Below are 19,371 nucleotides of genomic sequence, written 5' to 3'. Positions count from 1 at the left end.
ACAAATGGGACTGTCAGTCACAGCAGATGTCAGTAAACTGGAAAGGGCTGGGTAATATTTTAGTTTTTAGAGCATAAGACCCTTTTGTAACAACTCAGTTAAATTTGCCTTCCCTCCAGAAACACGCAGATCACAAGTGTCCCTGTGTCCTAGAAAATCATAGCACAGAACAAAGTGTGCAGACTTAGAATTGCTCATTAGTAAAGGTTTGTTTTATTCTTTATTCCAGTTGCAGGAGGCACAGGATCAACACAGAGAAGCTGTACAACATGCTGAGAAGATGGAAGACCACCTACAAAAGTACAGTTTATGCAGTGTGACTCCATTGTTTAGGAAGCAAATGAGCACTGTATTGTGGCTCCTGTGCCAGTGACGATAGCAGTACCTCTGAAGCCAGGACTCTACTTCACCTCTTAAGTTTCTTGAAGTGCATACCTTTAAAACAGCATGCAGTTAGGGGTTCAGCCTGTGCATGCAGATGTGAGCTCAATTCCTAACCCACGAAACATAGCTAGAGAAATTATAGTTATCAAACTTTTCAGACTTTTAAGAATTTATTAAGTAACTGTTGATTTACAAATTTTGTGATATTTTTTAAATTGCTTTATAAATATAATTTTTTAAAAATATAATTTTAGGCTTGAACTTGAAAAATCCACGTTTGAAATTACAATTAAAAAGCAATCAGAGGAAATTGAACAACTTCAGGAAAACCTGTCAAGGGTGAATTTGGTAAGTGGTCTTCTTCCTGAAGTCTTCCCTGCTGAGAGGGAGGGTCTCTGCTCTGTGAGAACCCAGCAGGCCGTCCTCTGTAGTAGTACTACAGGTGGACCTCAGTCCTCTGCAGTGGTGCTGTGGGAACGCACACAGTGGGCAGTCCTGCAGTGGTGATATGGGAACGCACACAGTGGGCAGTGTTCTGCAGTGGTGGTGTGGGAACGCACACAGTGAGCAGTGTTCTGCAGTGGTGCTGTGGGAATGCACACAGTGGGTAGCCCTCTGCAGCGGTGCTGTGGGCACATAGTGGGCAGTCCTGCAGTGGTGCTGTGGGAACGCACAGGGTGGGCAGTGTTCTGCAGTGGTGCTGTGGGAACACACACGGTGGGCAGTCCTCTGCAGTGGTGCTGTGGGAACACACACAGTAGGCAGTGTTCTGCAGCGGTGCTGTGGGAACACACACGGTGGGCAGTCCTCTGCAGTGGTGCTGTGGGAACGCACACAGTGGGCAGTGTTCTGCAGCGGTGCTGTGGGAACGCACACGGTGGGCAGTCCTCTGCAGCGGTGCTGTGAGAACGCACACGGTGGGCAGTGTTCTTCAGCGGTGCTGTGGGAACGCACACGGTGGGCAGTGTTCTTCAGCGGTGCTGTGGGAACGCACACGGTGGGCAGTGTTCTGCAGTGGTGCTGTGGGAACGCACACGGTAGGCAGTCCTCTGCAACGGTGCTGTGGGAACGCACAGGGTGGGCAGTGTTCTGCAGTGGTGCTGTGGGAACGCACACGGTGGGCAGTCCTCTGCAGCGGTGCTGTGGGAACGCACACGGTGGGCAGTATACAAAGTCTTGGTGCTGGTTTCTGTTCACACTGCTTGCTCCTCACAGTACAAGTCCACTCTGCAGAGAAGTTGGCTGAATTCATAAATTAATGATTTCAGTCCTAAAGTTTTAATAAAGTTCTGTGATAGTATGCTGCTATACATACCTTATCCTGTTTATGATCTGTGCACTGGTAGGCTTGCGGATTAGCTCTGTCTCAGTGAAGAGATGCAATGTTGCTATGGACATCAGACAACATTGCCCCGCTAGAGCTTTACAGTAAAGCTGTAAATTCTAAGAAATGTAAGTTATTTGATCTAGACTTCTGAAACTTTCTAGTAATCAAAGCCTTCCACTGAGATTTTGAGAATGAATTACTTACCCTTTTTATTTATCCAGAATAGATACCAGATCATGATATAAGTGTTTTTCCCTAGGGAACTATGTTTTCCACTTTGAATTTAAAAAAAAAAAAAAAAAAAAAAGAGCTAACACTAGAAAAGTTCACAAGATAGACGTATTGGACACCAACTCACAGAGCTGTTCTCACCGCTGACCTGAGCCACCGGAGTCACTGTGCTCTGTATGGGGAACACACTTTTCCGAACACAATAATATGTTGATGAGTCTATGAGACTGGCAGAAGATGACCAGCTATAGGAGTCTTAGAGGAATGTATTGATAGTATAAATTTAAATTTATGGTTTGTATCTCGTGTTGTTTTCGTTTTTTGAGACAGGGTTTCACTGCATAGCTCTGGTTGTCCTGGAACTCAACATGAGAACCAGGCTGGCCTTGAACTCACAGAGATCCATCTACCTCTGCCTTGCAAATGCTGAGATTAAAGGCACTCTGCCCAGCTCCCGTTTGCTTTGTTTCCTTTTGCAAGGAGAGACATGCACATGTCATGCCCTGGGTGTGGCGTTCAGAAGACAACTTAGGCTGTCTCCTTCCATCATGTGGATTCCAGGGATCAGACTCAATTGATCAGGATTGGCAGCAAGCACCTTCACCCACTGGGCCACCTCACTGCCCCTGAGCATTTTATAGCAGGGCTTCAAAATGGTTAAGCTTATTCCAAAGTGATGACTTTTCTGTAGCATTCTGAGAAAATGGTAAGAATTCAGAATATGTGCTATGTTGAAGTCTTCTCTGTGATTGGAGAGTTTAATGAGGAGCCAAGCACTGTGGTTTATAGCTGTAATCCCAGCATTTGGGAGACTGAAGACAGAGAATGGCATAGTCAGTCCCAAGCCAAGCTGTGTAACAGTTATCTCTGAAAAACTCAAAGCAAAGTAAAGCAAACCCAAACCTAACTGACAGCCCAAGTGCTGACATGATGGGGCAGCCAGATTAAAAAAAGCTCTTGCCACCAAGCCTGACCTAAACTTGATTCCGGGAACCTTGTGCTGAAAGGAGAGCACTGACTCCTGAGAACAGTCCTCTGATGCGCGTGCACACACGCACATGCACACACAGATTCACACGTGCACATACACACTCACATACACACAGACATGTGTGCACACACACACACAGAGACACATGCTCAGGCACACGTGCAAAACACCCACAGTAGACACACAAGAAATAATTTTCTAATAAAGTAGAAATAAGAATTCTTTTCTTTCTTCTTCTTTTCAAAGTCTGAAGAGGATAAGGAAAAACTGCAGAAACTTACCGAGTTGAAAGAGTCTCTGGAATATACCCTGGATCAAGAACAGAAGAGAAGTGGTGCGTTAGAAAAGGAACTGACAGAGTAAGGTTTTACTGTTTCCGTCTTCTCGGCCATTCTGAACTGGTTTAACTGTAACTGTACTAAAGCCTACATACAAGTTCATTTCTGTCTGCATTTTCATAAGTAAATGACTTTAAAATTGACTTCAGAAACTGACGAGACTGAAGGTTTTCTCCTCCCTAAGATATTTACGCTCGGGTTTGCTGAGACGGCGCAGTGTGAGCTGAACTGTTCGTCAGCTTTGAGGCTTCACTTGCAGCTCACTCTCCATCTCTTTCCTTCCTTTGTAGCATCCTTCTCCTCACCGTCTAGGCATTTCGACATCTTAAAAACCTACCTGTGATTTTCTTTAGCTATATCATAAACTTCCTTTATATAACATATATTTTCTTTCTCTCTTTAGTTATAAAATTTTATCACAGAGAGAAACTTGTTCCATGTGCATCTCCCATGTATATGAGGTTTACATGATATTGAACTTCTAGTTAAAATTTTTAAATACATACACATACACAGTATATAGTCATGTCATCCCTTGGTACTGGCATCAGAATGTAGACAAGAGGCCTGACTCTCAGGGTCCCTCACTCCAGTTGAGCAAGAGGTAAAAGGTCCTGGGGACAGAGGGCAGGACATTGTTCAGTATACTCATACTGGGAAGAAGTTGTGCTGCCCTGCAATCCAGGTACTGACAAGAGCGTTTGTCATATTTAGAGAAGGATTGGGAGATGGGAGAGAAATATGCTTGTGGTCAGCCTGGGGTCCAGTTGATCATCTTCTTATGCGCTTGGAGACTCTTACCAGTAAAGTGGATGCTGTCTAGGAAGAGCTTTAAATGTTGTCACAGTGTGCACAGATAATGCATACTGTCCCTAGAATCATCTGACAGGGAAGATGGATTCAGTTCCTTCGGACTTAGAGTGATGACTGGAGAGTTCCAGGCACCACAGCAGGGGCCTGGAACTTGATACTGTAAAAGTTCGCATTGGACAATCTTTTGATTATCTTGTCCCTGAGCATCATAACAATGTCCTGTCTCTCATGGCATTGTGTCTTTAGTCTTAAAGGAGGATTGCCAGCTAGCTGTGGATAAACTCCTTAAATGACTAACGTGACTGCAGGCTTGAACAAGAATGTAATCCACAGTTCAGGGCTGCAGAAGGGATTAAGAATGATGCCCAGACTTTTATCTGCTTTGAGTTTCCTACTGGGCATCCAGGGGCCTAAACAAGGAGGTGGGACTTTCAGTAAAATTAAACTGTGAGTCTCTGCTATGGTATTGTATCTAGGACACCCTACAGATAGCAAAATCTGGATTCTCGGATCCCTTAAATAAAGTAGTGTACTATTTGCATTTAACCTCTTCCCAGGCTCCAGTATACTGTCTCTCCTCTCTATAAACTACTTAAAATACCAAGAATAGCATAAATGTTAATTAAGCACTTGTTGTCTTCTGTTGATTAGGGAATAATGCCGAGGAAAGGATTTGTACGTGTTCAGTGTAAACACAGTTTTTCCTTCACCACTTTTAATGGAAAGTCAGTTGAATTCTTAGATATGGAGCCCACAAGTACACAGAGCTGACTGGTTAGCTCATGCTTACAAATATGTGCATGACTTAAATAAGGTTATATGAGCATTTGTGTTTCTGTCACCACCACCACCACCACCACCCCCCCATTGAAAACAACTTCTTCTCTCAAACATTTCCCCTCTCTCTACTCCTCCCAGTTCCTCCTCCCCTCCCCTCCCATCTGGACTCACTCCATTTTTCTCACATTAGAGAAGAACAGGCTTCTAAGAGACAACAACAAAACATAACAAAATAAAATAGAGCAAGATAGGGCTGGAGAGTTGGCTCAGCGGTTAAGAGCACTGACTGCTCATCCAGAGGTCCTGAGTTCAAATCCCAGCAACCAAGTGGTGACTCACAACCATCTGTAATGGGATCTGATACCCTCTTCTGGGGTATCTGAAGACAGCGACAATGTACCCACATAAATAAATATATAAATAAATCTTTAAATCTTTAAAAAAAAAATAGAGCAAGATAAAACAGACTGTCGAATCGTTGGACAGAAGCCCAGGAGAAGGCCCAGGAGTCAGAGACCCACTCACTCGTTCACACACTCAGGAGTCCCATAAAAACAGGAAACTGACAGCTGTGATATTCATGCAGGGGACCTGGCAGGCCCACCTCTTCCCTCTGTCTCTGGTCTCGTCAAGTGGAATCTTTCCCAGCATTTGCAGCTTTTCTGTTCATTCCTGAGATTTTGGGGTTTCTGTCTGATTCTAATCAATGCTTTTTTTTTTTTTTTTTAATTTAACTGTCTTGTGTGCATCACTTAGTGATGTGTGCACCAGCCCTGGGCTCTGTGTGCAGTTGTACATGTTTGGGGTTTTATAGATATCCCTATCAAAGACTTTGTGATGTCTTCTTTTCTCTGTAAGTTTTCCTACGCTGTTTTTCTCCTTCGTTTCTTGTGAAGTTCTGTGTAGTTTTTCCCTCTCCTCAAACTACAAAGACTTGGTTTTCCTTCCCCCTTTCTGCTTTGGATGGTCTTGATACTTTCTGGGTTTGGATGCTAATCATTCATTCTATACTAAATCCTCATGCTCAGGTGTGTGTTTTGCCTTGCAGAAGAAGAGGGACAACAGGTGACAGCATTCAAACGTTTTCTCCTGAGTTACCAATATCTGGGTTACAGCTAACATGCAAGAGTGTTTTATAGTGATATACTAAAATGGATATAAATAATTACAGGTGTTCTGTGCATGATTACAATATAGTTCTACCTCCCATACATAGCATAATTTTTTCTTCAAATTATTTGCCTAAGATTTAAAATTCATTAGAATGCTTTCAGATTTTAAGTGTATAAATGAAAGAGGGTAACTCACAAATTATCTTTTTCTTATATTTTTGAAACTGTTTTCTCTGTGAACTTCTTACTCTCAAAGCGATCTGCTGCTTATCTCTGACTCCCAAGTGCTGGGATTAAAGGCATGTACCACCACACCCCCAAGATTTAACTCTTTTAAATGACAGAACTTAGTATATGCTTAAATAATTGTTGGCTGTACTCTTTAAAGTCTTCATTTATTCTGTTCATTTTTACAGATTTAAGGAAGTCTTAAAAATGACCAAAAAAGAATTAAGTGAATATGAAAACAGAGAACTTAATCTTCGTCAAGATATAAAAAGCAATCAACTTGAAATGGATATCCCAGTAAATACACTAATAAAAAAGGTAATTTTAAATCAGTTTTATTTATTGGTCACAGTTTTATTGGAATGCAGTTAGCATATCCCATACTATATTCATAGAATTTTGTGATCCTTTCCACTTCAGGATATTTCTACTACCCTAAAATAACACTTTGATCTATCACGTGTCTCCTCTGCACAGCCTTAAGGATCCACCAAGTCAGCTTTGTCTCTGTACCTGCCTGTTCTGGAATTCCATGTCAGTCACACTGTATGTGTTCTGACTTCTTTGATTTATCACTGTGTTCAGGGTCCATCTATGTTGAAGCAGGCATCCTCAAACAGTGTCTTCTGGTTGCTGAGTATGCCCTATTGTATGATAGATCGCACATTTTATTTAATGTACATCACTTATTGCTTCACTTTGCTTGGGTATTAATAACATTGCTGTGGAGAACTGTAGCTTGCATCTATAGTTTCTCCTCCAGTGCTTAGGAACCACAGAGTTGTGTGGAAACTGCTAGACTTGGGCAGCTCCCACAAAGTGGCCGCGCTTTGTAACCAGCGCCGTTGGGTTGAAGGTTTCTCCATAGCCCCAGGAATATTTGTTTGCCATCATGTTTACAAGTTTCCAACCTAATGACGTGACGTGGTGCTTGGTTACACCTTTCCTTCGCAGTTTCCTAGAAGTGAAGAAATGGTGTGGAACATGTGTTCCCATGTGACTCTTGGCCATGTGTGTGTCCTCACATGACACAATGTGAAGGCAGACTTGGAAAGACCGGGTCCATTCATCTTCTTAAGTTAAACCTTTGGTTTCTTGCCGAGTGCTTCTCCCTTCACTTCTGTTTGTCTCTAGTCTTGGGCACAGGATCCGCTGGCTCAGCATGTTTGCAGTTACTGCACTGTAAATCATTCATTCATTACAATTTCTAAGCTCTTCTGTAGATCTTTGCCACCTAGAAAGATTAAGTATACGCTCCCAGCTTTTCTCATTGGAAACTGAGCTGATTCCAGAGTTCAGATTTGAATTGTGTCTCCTTCCTTCCTTCCTTCCTTCCTTCCTTCCTTCCTTCCTTCCTTCCTTTCTTCCCTCCTTCCTTCCTTTCCTCCTTCCTTCCTTTTTTCCTTTAGGATCTTGCCATGTAGCCCAGGCTAGCCTTGAACTCACAGTCCTCCTTCCTCAGTCTCCTGACCATGGGACTGCAGGTGTGCTCCACCGGTCCCGCTCTTCCTCTTTCAGCCTAGCACCTGATTCTTAGGAAAAGCACCAGAGCACATCATGTTCTTGGCACAGAAAACAAGGAGGGAGGGTGGGTATAGGGGACTTTCAGAATAGCATTTGAAATGTAAATGAAGAAAATATCTAATAAAAAAATTTTGAGCCGGGCGGGCGTGGTGGCACACGCCTTTGATCCCAGCACTCGGGAGGTAGAGGCAGGTGGATTTCTGAGTTTGAGGCCAGCCTGGTCTACAAAGTGAGTTCTAGGACTGCCAGGGCTACACAGAGAAACCCTGTCTCGAAAAACCAAAAAAAAAAAAAAAGTGGTTTTCAGGAGCACAACACTTAAAAATCAGGTGATATTTAGGCAGTTCACCAAAGACAGATTTCAGAGTAGCCATTTAAATTTCCAAGCCAGGCTGGTGAAGTGGCTTGTGGGGAAAAGGCTTTTTTTTTTCTCCCCAAAAGATATTTAATAAGTAGTAAGCATTCCTTTAAACATCCTAACTACTGGATTTTTTTCATTCATTCATTCATTCATTCATTCATTATTTTACATCCCAATCAGAACTTTCCCTCCCTGTTTTACTCCCCGTCCCTCCTCTCACCTCACCTCTCCCTGTGCCCCTCCCTTTCTCCTCAGAGAAGGGAAGATGTTCCATGAAACTGAGCTGATTCCAGAGTTCAGCTTTGAAATCTGATGTCAGCCCACCCTCCTTGTCATATCACGTTGTACTAGGATGCATCTTCTTCTGTTGAGCTTGGACAAGGCAGCCCAGTTAGGGGAAGGGGATCCAAAAGCAGGGAATGGAGTCAGAGCCAGCCCCTGCTCCTGCTGTTAGAGGTCCCACATGAGGACCAAGTGGCACATCTGTTACATATGTGTAGGGAGCCTAGGTCTGTCCTATGCATGCTCTCTGTTTGGAGGCTCATTCCCTGTGAGCCCCTTTGTGTCCCTCGTTAATTCTGTAGGTTTTCTTGTGGTGTCCTTGACATCTTTGACTCTTGCAAGCCTTCCTCCCCTCTTCACAAGATTTCCTGAGCTCTGCCTGATGTTTGCCCATGGGTCTCTGCGTCTGTTTTCATCGGCTGCTGGGTGACAGTTATGCTAGGCTCCTGTCTGCAAGCATAGCAGACTATTATTAACAGTGTCGGGTGTGGGCTCTCTCGAGAAACTCTGTTGCTTAGTTGGTTAAAGCACTTGTCTGGTAAAAGGCACTTGCTGTCAAACCTGAGGACCCAGTGAGATCTCAGAATCCACGGGTGAGAAGAAAGAGGCTACTCCACAGTTGTACTCTGACCTACACACAAACTAAATAATACAGTAAAAAATGTTTAGATTAATTTCAATGCCAATATGGAAAAGTACTGTGGTACATCGTAGAGGTGAAGCAGCCTCCGTATAAACAAGCATTAGTAAAGAAGAGGACCGTGCAGAGAGCGTTGCACTTGTTTCCACTACTTAGGAGATGAAGAAAGATTCCGTGAAGTTCTCTCTGTCAATACAAATGAAGAAAATGAAGATGTAATATTAGATCGATCAGAAACACTCAGAGCTTCCTCTTAGAATCAACTAATTGAAAGCAGGGGAAACTTGTGGTTTTTAATTGTTAAAGCATTTCTAGCCATTCTACTACACATCGTTCCTCCTTGCTTCCAAGTCTTCATTCCCAAAATTGAAGGGAGACCGCAGGCAGTACTGTGCTCTGTGAGAATTCACTCTAAGGGAAGGAAACAACCAGATGCAGACTTGTCTCAGCAGTTGCTTCTCCCTGCTGCCTGACCACCTCTGCTTGTTCAGGAGTCTTGCCGTGCATGAAGCAGCCTCCACATTGTTGGGTCCTAGTTGACAGGAGAAGAGTTCCTACCAGAGCTATGTCTCCTCCTTTTAGGGTCAGTTCCGTGGTTGGTTGGTTGGTTTTCCTACTTGACAGGAGAGTTCCTACCAGAGCTATGTCTCCCCCTTTTAGGGTCAGTTCCGTGGTTAGTTGGTTGCTTTGCTCTTCACCGAGGTCGGGAGGCCACTTTTCAGTTTTACTGTCCTGGTCTTGGTCTCATTTGCACACTGTGTTTCTCCTGGGAGCTTTGAGCTCCTGTGTGTTCTGTTGGGAGTCCTGTCCTTAGAAGAACCACTTCACAGACCTTTGTGGTGGGCTTCTCCGAGACAGGGCCCTTAGAACACTTAAAGGAATTTGAGGCTCTGCCCTACAGCATTCCAAAGTCTTGACAAATGGTTTTATAGACATGGTCTTATCTTTAGTTTTAGACCATGTGCTCCACATACATCTGGATTTCTTATCTCAGAAATTCCTTTTAGCATCAGTTAGCAGTATGGTATGTGGAAAGGCTACAGTTGAGAGAAAGACATTTGCACCCAGTGAATCTTAGTTTCCCTTGGTTACACCCCTCTACCTCCCACCACCCATGTGTGCATGTGTATCTCTTGTTGTTTCTGTCACTTGCTATAAAGGAGTTCTCCGGGTTACAGTGTCATTTTCTCCACAGACCTGGAAGCCCTTGTTGGTCTCTGTAAAGAACATGACGTTCTCCAAAGATCCCCATAGCCCTTTGGTTTCCTTTCTAGGGCCTTTCTGCTTCTTTCTACCTGATCTAAAGATAGAAAGGGTATTACACCTTCAAGGGTTTAAAAAGATACTTAGTACCATTATCTGTCCCACTTAGTGATATATAATACGCCACTTCAAGATTTAGTGTCTCAAAGCAACATATACTTGGTTCACAGTCGGGTCTGGGTAAGGCTCACTGAGTCCACCACGTGGCACCATCTGGATGACTTGAAGCTGGTGACCAGTAGTACTAAGGGTACTTCATTCTCATGCCTTCCAGTTGGAGCTGACCTTTAGAGCTTTAGGAGGGGTGGTTAGTGGGACCACCTACAGAAGGGTTCCCAATAATCATTGTAACTTAAATAAATAATCCTATTAAAATCCTAGTTATTGTTTAATATGTATTGTATTTTTTTGTTTTAAAAAACAGTGGCTGTGTCAGTAAGTTTATACTGCAAGATGTCACCGCTCCTCACCAGAGTCACTGAAGTTGACGGTGCCTGAACAGCAGTATATCCCTAAGACTTCTCTAGAAATTGTGGGGCATGAAGATGGGGATCACAGTTATAGATTTTTTTGGTTTTGGGTGATTTGGGGGGGGGGTTGTTTTTTGAGACAGGGTTTCTGTGAATAGGCCTCGTTGTCCTAGGTTGACCTTGATCTCACAGATCTACCTGCCTCAGCCTGCTTCTGCTTCTCTGCCTCTCTTCCTCTCCTTCTGCCTCTGCCTCTGCCTCCCAAAAAATGCTGAATTAAAGGAGTATGCCACACTATGCAGATTTTCCAAGATGAGTAAGAGTCATTTTGAGAAGGAAAGATAGGAGACATTCACATAAAACAAATCTAACATGAATTCTCTGGTGTGTAAAAAATAATAACCACAAAGAGTATGCTTTGTGACGGCTGCTACTTTTGACTAGAAACCTTATTATGAGCTGGGCATGGAGGCGCACGCCTTTAGTCTCAGTGCTCAGGAGGCAGAGGCAAGCAGAGCTCTGAGTTCGAGGCCAGCCTGGTCTACAGAGTGAGTTCCAGGACAGCCAGGGCTATACAGAGAAACCCTGTCTCGAAAAAACAAAAAGAAAAAGAAAAACCTGAGTATAAGAGTTACTGCAGGCTACATTTAATCGCAGCTGAATTAGGATTTGTGACTGCTTTATGCTGCACTGTTCTCAGCTTCTTCATCGCCAACTGTAGCATTTTATTCCTGCAGATTGATGATCTTACAGCAAAACTGGAATCTACATCTTCAAAATGTCTACATCTGGGTAAAAAAAATCAGCTGCTTCAGCAGGAGTTACTATTGATGAGAACTATACAAAAGAAGTGTGGGAAACTAGAGAAGAATAAGAAGCAATTGGAGCAGGAGGTCATGAACCTCAGAAGTCACATGGAGAAGAACATGGTGGAGCACAGCCAAGCGCAGCAGTACGCGCGGGAGGTCGAAGAGCGCGCGAGGCAGGACTTGGTGGAAAAGTTAAAACAAGTCAACCTCTTCTTGCAGGTCAGCTTGTTTCCATGGTGCACTGGGGTTCTCACACTCTAAGGGAGAGATGGAGGTAGGAGGTGTACGCACAGCGTTGTGTGTCTCCTGAGTCTTAGAAAAGGACATGTACTTATCCCTAGAGTTCTAGAGAGTTCTAGAGAGTTCTAGAGAGAAGAGGATATGTGCTTATTCCTGTGTTCCAGGATTCTTTGTTGTTATAACTCAGTGGACCTTTCATTAGAGACTCAGTTGACTTTCAAAGCTAGTTTGCAAACAACTGAGATTGTTAGAAGGGGAACGGGTTGACATATGAAGCACACCAAACTCTGGAGTTACTCCTAAGTCATCTAGTTCAGGCTTTTCATCTTGAGCTGATTGAATTCTTTAAATGATCAGATCACTGTGTACCTATGTGTCGTTCAGAGCTGGGCATACCCCGCCATGGGAAAATGTTCAGTTAGCACACACCAGGCCCTGGATTTGAGTCCCAGAATTAAATAAACAAAAGAAGGTGAAGAAGATTCCATTTTTTTATAATTTCCCATCTTAAATCCCAGCGTCAGCATCTGCTTTCACATGTTTCATTCAAAACAAGTGGACAATAATGATTCGGCTTATAACTGCTTCTGAAGTGTATTCTCTCCATCTGCAGGCTCAAGCAGCATCCCAGGAGAACTTGGAGCAGTTAAGAGAGAACAGTAACGCTTCCGTTAGAAGTCAGATGGAGCTCAGGATTAAAGACCTGGAATCCCAGCTCTACAAACTGAAAGCCCAGGAAGACTTGGATAAAATAGAACTAGAAAAGTATAAGCAGCTCTACCAGGAAGAGTTCAGAGCTAGGAAAGCGCTGTCCAGTAAACTAAACAAGTAAGACCTGACACTGAATCTCAGAAAAGAAACACATGACTTTATCTCTACAGCATCATTTTCAGTGAGACTAGGAGGCTGTGAAAGCTATAGACAACACAAGTCTGGAAATAATGTTCTAAGTAACCCTCAAAATGTTAATTTGGGATAGCTTATATTCTTTTCTTTTTTATCCTTCTGTCGTAGTTAATATGGTCAACTTTAGGTAGATATTTTTGAAGCTTTATAGTTAAGAAAGTTATATTATTATAAAATTGCTTATTTGTGTTCCCTTAAATAGAACTACTAATATATTTGATTGTGGGTTTTTGTTTGTTTGTTTGTTTGTTTTGGGAAGATGAAAACTTGGTCCCAAGGATCAGGTACTATAATTAATATTCTCCTCTGAGCAATTTCAGCATTTGGTATTTTAATTTTCTTTGGTTGTCGTCTGTACTGTTTCCAGTAGAGGTCCTTATAAGCTGTAATTGACAGGTTTTCTAATCTGTGTTTTTACATGCACGTGTGATGCAGGGAAGCATTAGTGTGAGATGGGAGCTTTAGCACAGCACCTGCTTCTCTCGCTCAGCTGTGGCTCTGAGTTATTCCTAGTTTATTCTGAGTAATGGAATTGAATGCTTACATGTCTCCACTTTGTCTTCAGGGAGTGAGATGTGTTAATTATATACAGTGGCATGTCTGCTGTGGTGAAACAAATTGATACATCATCATCTCCCAGTTACCACTTAGCGTCTCTGATGAGGTCCAAAGGAAGCCAAGAAGCAGGGCCCTTCAAGGTGCCATGGTTACTACTGAAGCTGCTCATCTCAACAGCCATGTCTCTCCTTCCTACTTTGCTGGAATTTCTCATGAGTTGAGATTCCCTCTAGAAATACCTTCACTTTTTAGAACCATTTTAAACCCGCAACCCTCAGTAGTTACATTCTGACAGGTTTTCTAGGCTGTGTCACTGTTGAGTTGCAAATTCCCTGTATTCACAGCAACCTCTTAGACAGCCGTGACTCAGGGTTCATTTGGGACTCTGGAGACACTAAGTATTTGCCGTCTGTGGTCTTCACAGGACCAGTGAGAAGCTGGAGGAGGCCAGCACCAAGCTGCTCCTGGAGGAGCAGCAGAACAGGTCTTTGCTGAGCACTCTGAGTACAAGACCTGTTGTAGAGTGCCCTTGTGTTGGAAATCTCCATAATAGTTTGGTATTCAACAGAACTCTTATTCCAAGAGAAAATATAGTGGTTCCTACCTCAGGCCTACAGCCATCAAATAAAAGAGTGGAGATCTACCTGACCAAGGTTAGTGTATTTCTCTTTTCCTTTAGGTTTCAAGTTTCTGATAAAATTCTCACTTTTAATTTAATACATCATACTGTTTTGTTTGGCCAATGCATGCTGTCATAGTAACTTATGCTAATGGAAAAACATTATTAAAGTTTCTAGAGTTCTCATTTCAGTAGGTACTCACTGTTGCTTGGTTCAGCAACGGTAGCTAAACCAGTAGATTTCTTTAAAAGCTGTGCTTAAGTTACAATTTGGAAAATAAATATGGCTTTAACTGAAGGTATAGCTTGGGATACCATGACACGCCTTCTAAAGACACTTTCCCATGGCATCTCAAGCTTTCTATTCTAGTGACAAGAGAAGGGCAGACATCCATGTAGATATGTATCATTTAGAGGAATCTGATAGAAATACTATTATTAAGTAAGTAAATGTGTTGGGTTTGGGGATTTAGTTCAGTGGTAGAAAGACCCTGGGTTCGGTCCTCAGCTCCAGGAAAAAAAAAAAAAGATAAATGTGTAACATTGTATAAGATTAATTTCTGAGTTAAAAACTTTCCATTTTCTTAACCATTATAAATATTCATCTCATTTCAGATGCATCAAGAGTTGGAAAAAAGTATAAATAGAGAACTTAAAGAAGGTATGTGTCAAAATTTCTGAATTAAGGTTAGATTGAGTAATTTTTAAAATAAATTATAAGTATTAAATGACATAATTTTCCTTGCTCAATGAGTAGATTTTACAGTAAGCATTGTCTTACACAAAATTAAAGATGTGAAGATATTTCCTTTGGAGTTAAATTCAGCAAATGTTTATTTCATTTGAATACTTCATATATAAGTATACTGCATTAGTGTCATTTCTGCTTCTACCCTGCCTCTAACTCCACCCATGTTCTCCTTCCCCTCAAATTCATGGCCTCTTCTCATATGCAACCTGTAGGTCCAGTTAACGTAGCCCTTACTTTCCTGTGCTCCGGACTAACCACTCAGGAACAAGGTCTCATCCTTGGAAAAAGAAAAAAAAAACAATCTCCCTTTCCCGGCAGCCATCGCCTGCCTCTAGCTCTTCATCTCCGGGTAGGGCCACCTTAGGTAAGGCTCCCGTTGCTGGGATAAAGAACATGACCATTGCTGAAGGAAGTCAAGTCAGGAACTGGGAGTGAGGAACTGAATAGAGGCCACAGGTGAAGGCCGCCTACTGACTTGATGCTTGCAGTTTGTTCCCAGATAAATTGTCTCATTTTTATACCACCTTCCCTGCCCCCCCCCCAAAAAAAAACCAAGTACACGCTTTGGATTTTTCCTCCACCCTTGCAGGTATGCAGATTGATGGGGTCTTTGGCGGTAATGTGGAAGTAGCCATATTGTTGGGAGTTCATGGTTCTATTCCATGATGTGCCTGAGCACTAAGTGTAGGCTTGAGATAGAGGTGTTCTGTTTGGTGATAGGCACCACACAGTCACTTATTCTTTGATTTTGACCAGTGCTGGTCTCTGTAATAGTCTCTACTTGCTCACAGATGAGAGCTACACATATCTAAGGGTATGAAGAACGAGAAATTTAGAAGGCATGTGAAAAGTCTTACCTTAATAGCACGATAGTAGCAGGTTCTCCTCTAAGGTCTGAGGCCTGTCCAGCCACAGTTTCTTGGCTAATTTACAATATCAGGCATGAATTCCCTCCAGTTGAATGGGCTTTAGGTTCAGTTAGACACTGTTGATTACCCCCAAGGTACAAGGGCCACTGTTGGACTGTTGGGGCATCTTGCCTGTCCGGTTGTGGTTCTCAGGCTTTACAGCCAGGTAGGGTTAACTTCCTCCCTTGGCAGCTTATCCCAGACCTCCTAACACTGTGTGCTGGCCTCTGGGAGGAGCTCTCTGGTCAGATCCAACTCGAGTCTTCTTAGTCCCTGTCCTAAGTGTCCAGTGTCTTTGGCAATAGGGGTTTACCATCAACCTCCAGCAGGTAGCCAAGGCTACATCAGTGATCTGTATCGTTGTGGGAGTCACCTGGTACCCAGACCAACCGTTCAGAAGGAGGACTCTCCTGACTGTTACTGGAGTTTTAGCTGATTCATGGTTCCTGTCAGGAGCATTGTAGCTTAAGTGGAATAACTTCCTCTAAGATTTCCTATTCAAATTTTTATACACACACATGCACACATACCCCACTCTTTAGTAAATATAAAATAATACCGTTCCCTGGGGCTATATCACACAACCTTGGTGTTTGTCCCTCTTCCGGTGTTCCACTTCCCACTTCCTGTGGCCTGCATCCTGCTGTTCTCCTCTCCGTCCCCTCCAACCATGCTCCCTGTGGACTTCTCTGGGTTTTGGTTCCTTTGTGAACTCTGTTTAGATCCACAGTTCACTTTTAATTGGTTTTCTCGATTCTTTGATATTTATATATTCTGAATATTAATCTTCTATCAGCTGTACACTAAGATTCTCTCCCGTTCAAGAGGTTTCCTCTTTACCCGACTGTTCCCTTTCCTGTGTGGAAGTCTTTTGGTCTATAAGGCCACTTTGTCAGTTGTGCTGAGCCATCTGACGCCTGTGCCGGAAGTCCTTTGTGCATGAGTGTATCCTGTAGGGTACTGCCTTGTGTTCTCCCTGCACTCTCAGGTTTCTTGCTGGTGTCTTACCCGTCTGGAGCTGCTGTCGTGCAGGCTGATACAGAAGAATCTAGTTTCGTTCCACGTTGTGGACATCAGCTTTCCCGGCACCATTTGTCAAAGCTTCTCTTCCCTCTAGTGTGTATTTTTGGAATCTTGTCAGATACCAGCAGCTATGAATATATGGTCTTACGACATGGTCCCAGTGGCATTCTGCTGCACTGGTCCGAGTGCCTGTTTGTGTGCCAAGGCCATGCTGCTTTCAATACCATGGCTCTTTGATGTAACCGCTACGTGATTATCAGCAGACTGTATTGTCTCATCTTGTCATTCCCGTGCTTGTAACTGTAGCTTTGCACATGATTGTTGAATAAATGAGTCAACACAGACACTTTGGTATTCACGATGATAATTAAGTATGCACCTGAAAACAAGTTAAATTTAGTCTGTGCACTGCAGCCACATATGCAGATTACCAGTTCAGTGTCGTCACCTCTTCTTCTGACTCGTGCTCGCTAACTCTGAACCCTTTGATACATATGTATCCCTTTCTTCCCAGCTGCTGCTGAACTTGAATCTGAGTCCTGCAGGGTTTCTCCCCTTGGACCTGCTGCTAAACCAAGCCAAGATCTACTCTCAGGAGCATCGCAAGAATATATAGACATTCTAAAGAGAAAATATATGATCTGCTGAATTTAAAAAGAGAAGATGAAAGAAAAAGTAGAAGTGGGACTCTTTGGGAGAAGGACCAAAGGAGGAGCGGGTCAGAGAAGATAAAGGGCATGTGCCATGTGTCCGAAGTGTCTCCGTGGCCTGGGTGTGGTGGCGAGGCCTGGGTGTGGTGGCACGTGTCGTCTTTGACTCCAGCACTTAGGACGCAGAGGCTGGTAGATCTCCGAATTCAAGGGCAGTAAGAGCTACATGTCTCACACAGAAAATAAAGTCATAATGAAACCTACTATTTTGTACAAATAATATACATTAATATATATGATCTAAAATATAACATTTTGGGCTGGAGAGATGGCTCAGGAGTTTGAGAACACTGGCAGCTCTTCCATAGGTCCTGAGTTCAATTCCCAGCATCCATATGGTGGCTCTAACCATCTATAATGTGATCTGGTGTCCTCTTCTGGTGTGTAGGGTTATGTGCAAATAGAACACTCATAGACATAAATAAATCTTTAAAAACAGAAAACAAAGGTATAAATGTTTATTAAAATAAGTAAAACATATTTATTAAACTGTTTATATATTTTAATTGTATTACCATATAACTTGAAAACACGAGAAGAACTTTCTCATCATATGTATTAGAAATTAATAAACCTCGAGTTTTTTGGTGGTCTTAAGCAGATTTTGCAAGTATTATTAAACCAGTATTACCAACTTCTACTTACAAAAACACACTAAAGCAAGTTGTTCCAACAACCATGTTATCATGAATATTTTGGTGGGGTGAAATACCATCTTTGTGTTTATATTTTTCTATTTTTGTCACTATGCATGGGCCAAAAGATTTAGCCAGACCTCAGTTCAGAATGCTGCTGCCTTGGCCACTGTTAATGTTTTCACAGTTCCCAGCCATAGTGTCGCCATCAAACTTAACTTTAATTTTAAGCACTGATCATTCTTGATCGTGTAGAAAAACAAGATGGCCTAAGGCTTTTCACCAAGGCTGATTATTCATTTGCTCGTTCATCCTTGATAGTTTTTTTAAGTCATAAAATTAAGGAGAAGTTTAGATAATTCTATCCTGCTCGTCTGAACCATTTGAGAGAGCCTTGCTGCCGGCCATTGTCACTCCTTGACTACTTCAGTATTTATTGTAGTTTACAACGCTCTAAGTAACTGTAGTGTCACCTTTCTAATGAGGAGGCTAACACTAACAGATCCTGAAGCTTAATCCTCAGATTCCTCTCCAGCTTGGCTTCTTCTCTACAGTGTCCTTTGATAAAGACCGGTCCCATTCACGTCGATGGGTCCCGGGTTCTGAAGTTCTTAGACTCCTTCAGTCTGGAACATTGTTCAGTCTTTCCTTGACTTTCACAATCTTAAATCTTCAAGGAACAATTCGTGTAGTATGTTCTTGAATTGAATTTTCTATTTCATTATGTTTTATCATACGTTCCTTGACAAAAGTATTACAGAACTAATTTTTCTCACTTAATCCTATTATGTGATCTATAATATAGATTTTTTTCTGTTATTATGATGTTGATATTGATCACTAGAGCAATTACTGTTTTTCCTCTATATATTTACTTTTGTAATAATTGATATGTGGAGAGATAATTTGTGACTGTAAATATCTGTTTCTTATCAAATGTACAATATATCCATTTACTAGTATTCATGTAGATTAATGGCTCTTTATTTTTATTTAATGAGGTATAAGTTGTTGATAACAAATTATTTTTATATTTTAATAAATTAAATTTTTGAGAATTTCATACATGAATCCTATATTTATACCATTTCCACCCTTTTCTCTCCCCTTCAGTTCGTCCTAGGCCTCTGCCAACTCCCTCTCAAATTCATGGCCTCTTCGATTCGTGTGTGTGTGTGTGTGTGTGTGTGTGTGTGTGTGTGTGTGTGTGTGTGTGTATTGTCCCTTGTGAGTTGCAGACATGACACATTTATTCCTAAATACATATCTCCTAGAAACAAGGGGCTGTCATTGTACCTGTGAGGCAATAATCTGAATCAGGAAGATCAATATCTAATCTGCAAATGCTTTTTCAATTTTAACAGTTACCTCAATGTGTCTTTCTTATAGAGAGAAAATTCAAAATGAGACTGTGTCCACCTTCTCTCTGTGCTGGCATGTTTGTCTGGCTAGAGTTTGCAGAGGTCTG

General features: G+C 42.3%; 1 protein-coding gene across 2 annotated transcripts in view; it reads left to right on the top strand.

Moving 5' to 3' along the window:
- The window catches only part of Ankrd30a (ankyrin repeat domain 30A), a 64,007-nt gene extending 45,041 nt beyond the window's left edge, over positions 1–18,966 (top strand). For both annotated transcript variants that reach the window (XM_021190076.2, XM_029535362.1), the window contains 9 exons: positions 230–300; positions 639–732; positions 3,180–3,292; positions 6,393–6,522; positions 11,482–11,772; positions 12,407–12,621; positions 13,682–13,910; positions 14,492–14,537; positions 17,073–18,966. In XM_021190076.2, the coding sequence (XP_021045735.1) occupies positions 230–300; positions 639–732; positions 3,180–3,292; positions 6,393–6,522; positions 11,482–11,772; positions 12,407–12,621; positions 13,682–13,910; positions 14,492–14,537; positions 17,073–17,206 (1,323 nt within the window). In that variant the 3' untranslated portion in view covers positions 17,207–18,966. The remainder of the gene's footprint in view (positions 1–229; positions 301–638; positions 733–3,179; positions 3,293–6,392; positions 6,523–11,481; positions 11,773–12,406; positions 12,622–13,681; positions 13,911–14,491; positions 14,538–17,072) is intronic.
- The last annotated feature ends 405 nt before the right edge of the window (positions 18,967–19,371 follow it).

The sequence above is a fragment of the Mus pahari genome, chromosome 2, assembly GCF_900095145.1.
Source record: "Mus pahari chromosome 2, PAHARI_EIJ_v1.1, whole genome shotgun sequence".
NCBI classification, from domain to species: Eukaryota; Metazoa; Chordata; class Mammalia; order Rodentia; family Muridae; genus Mus; species Mus pahari.
The sequence above is the reverse complement of the archived record's forward strand: the minus strand, read 5'-3'. Positions and strand labels throughout refer to the sequence as shown.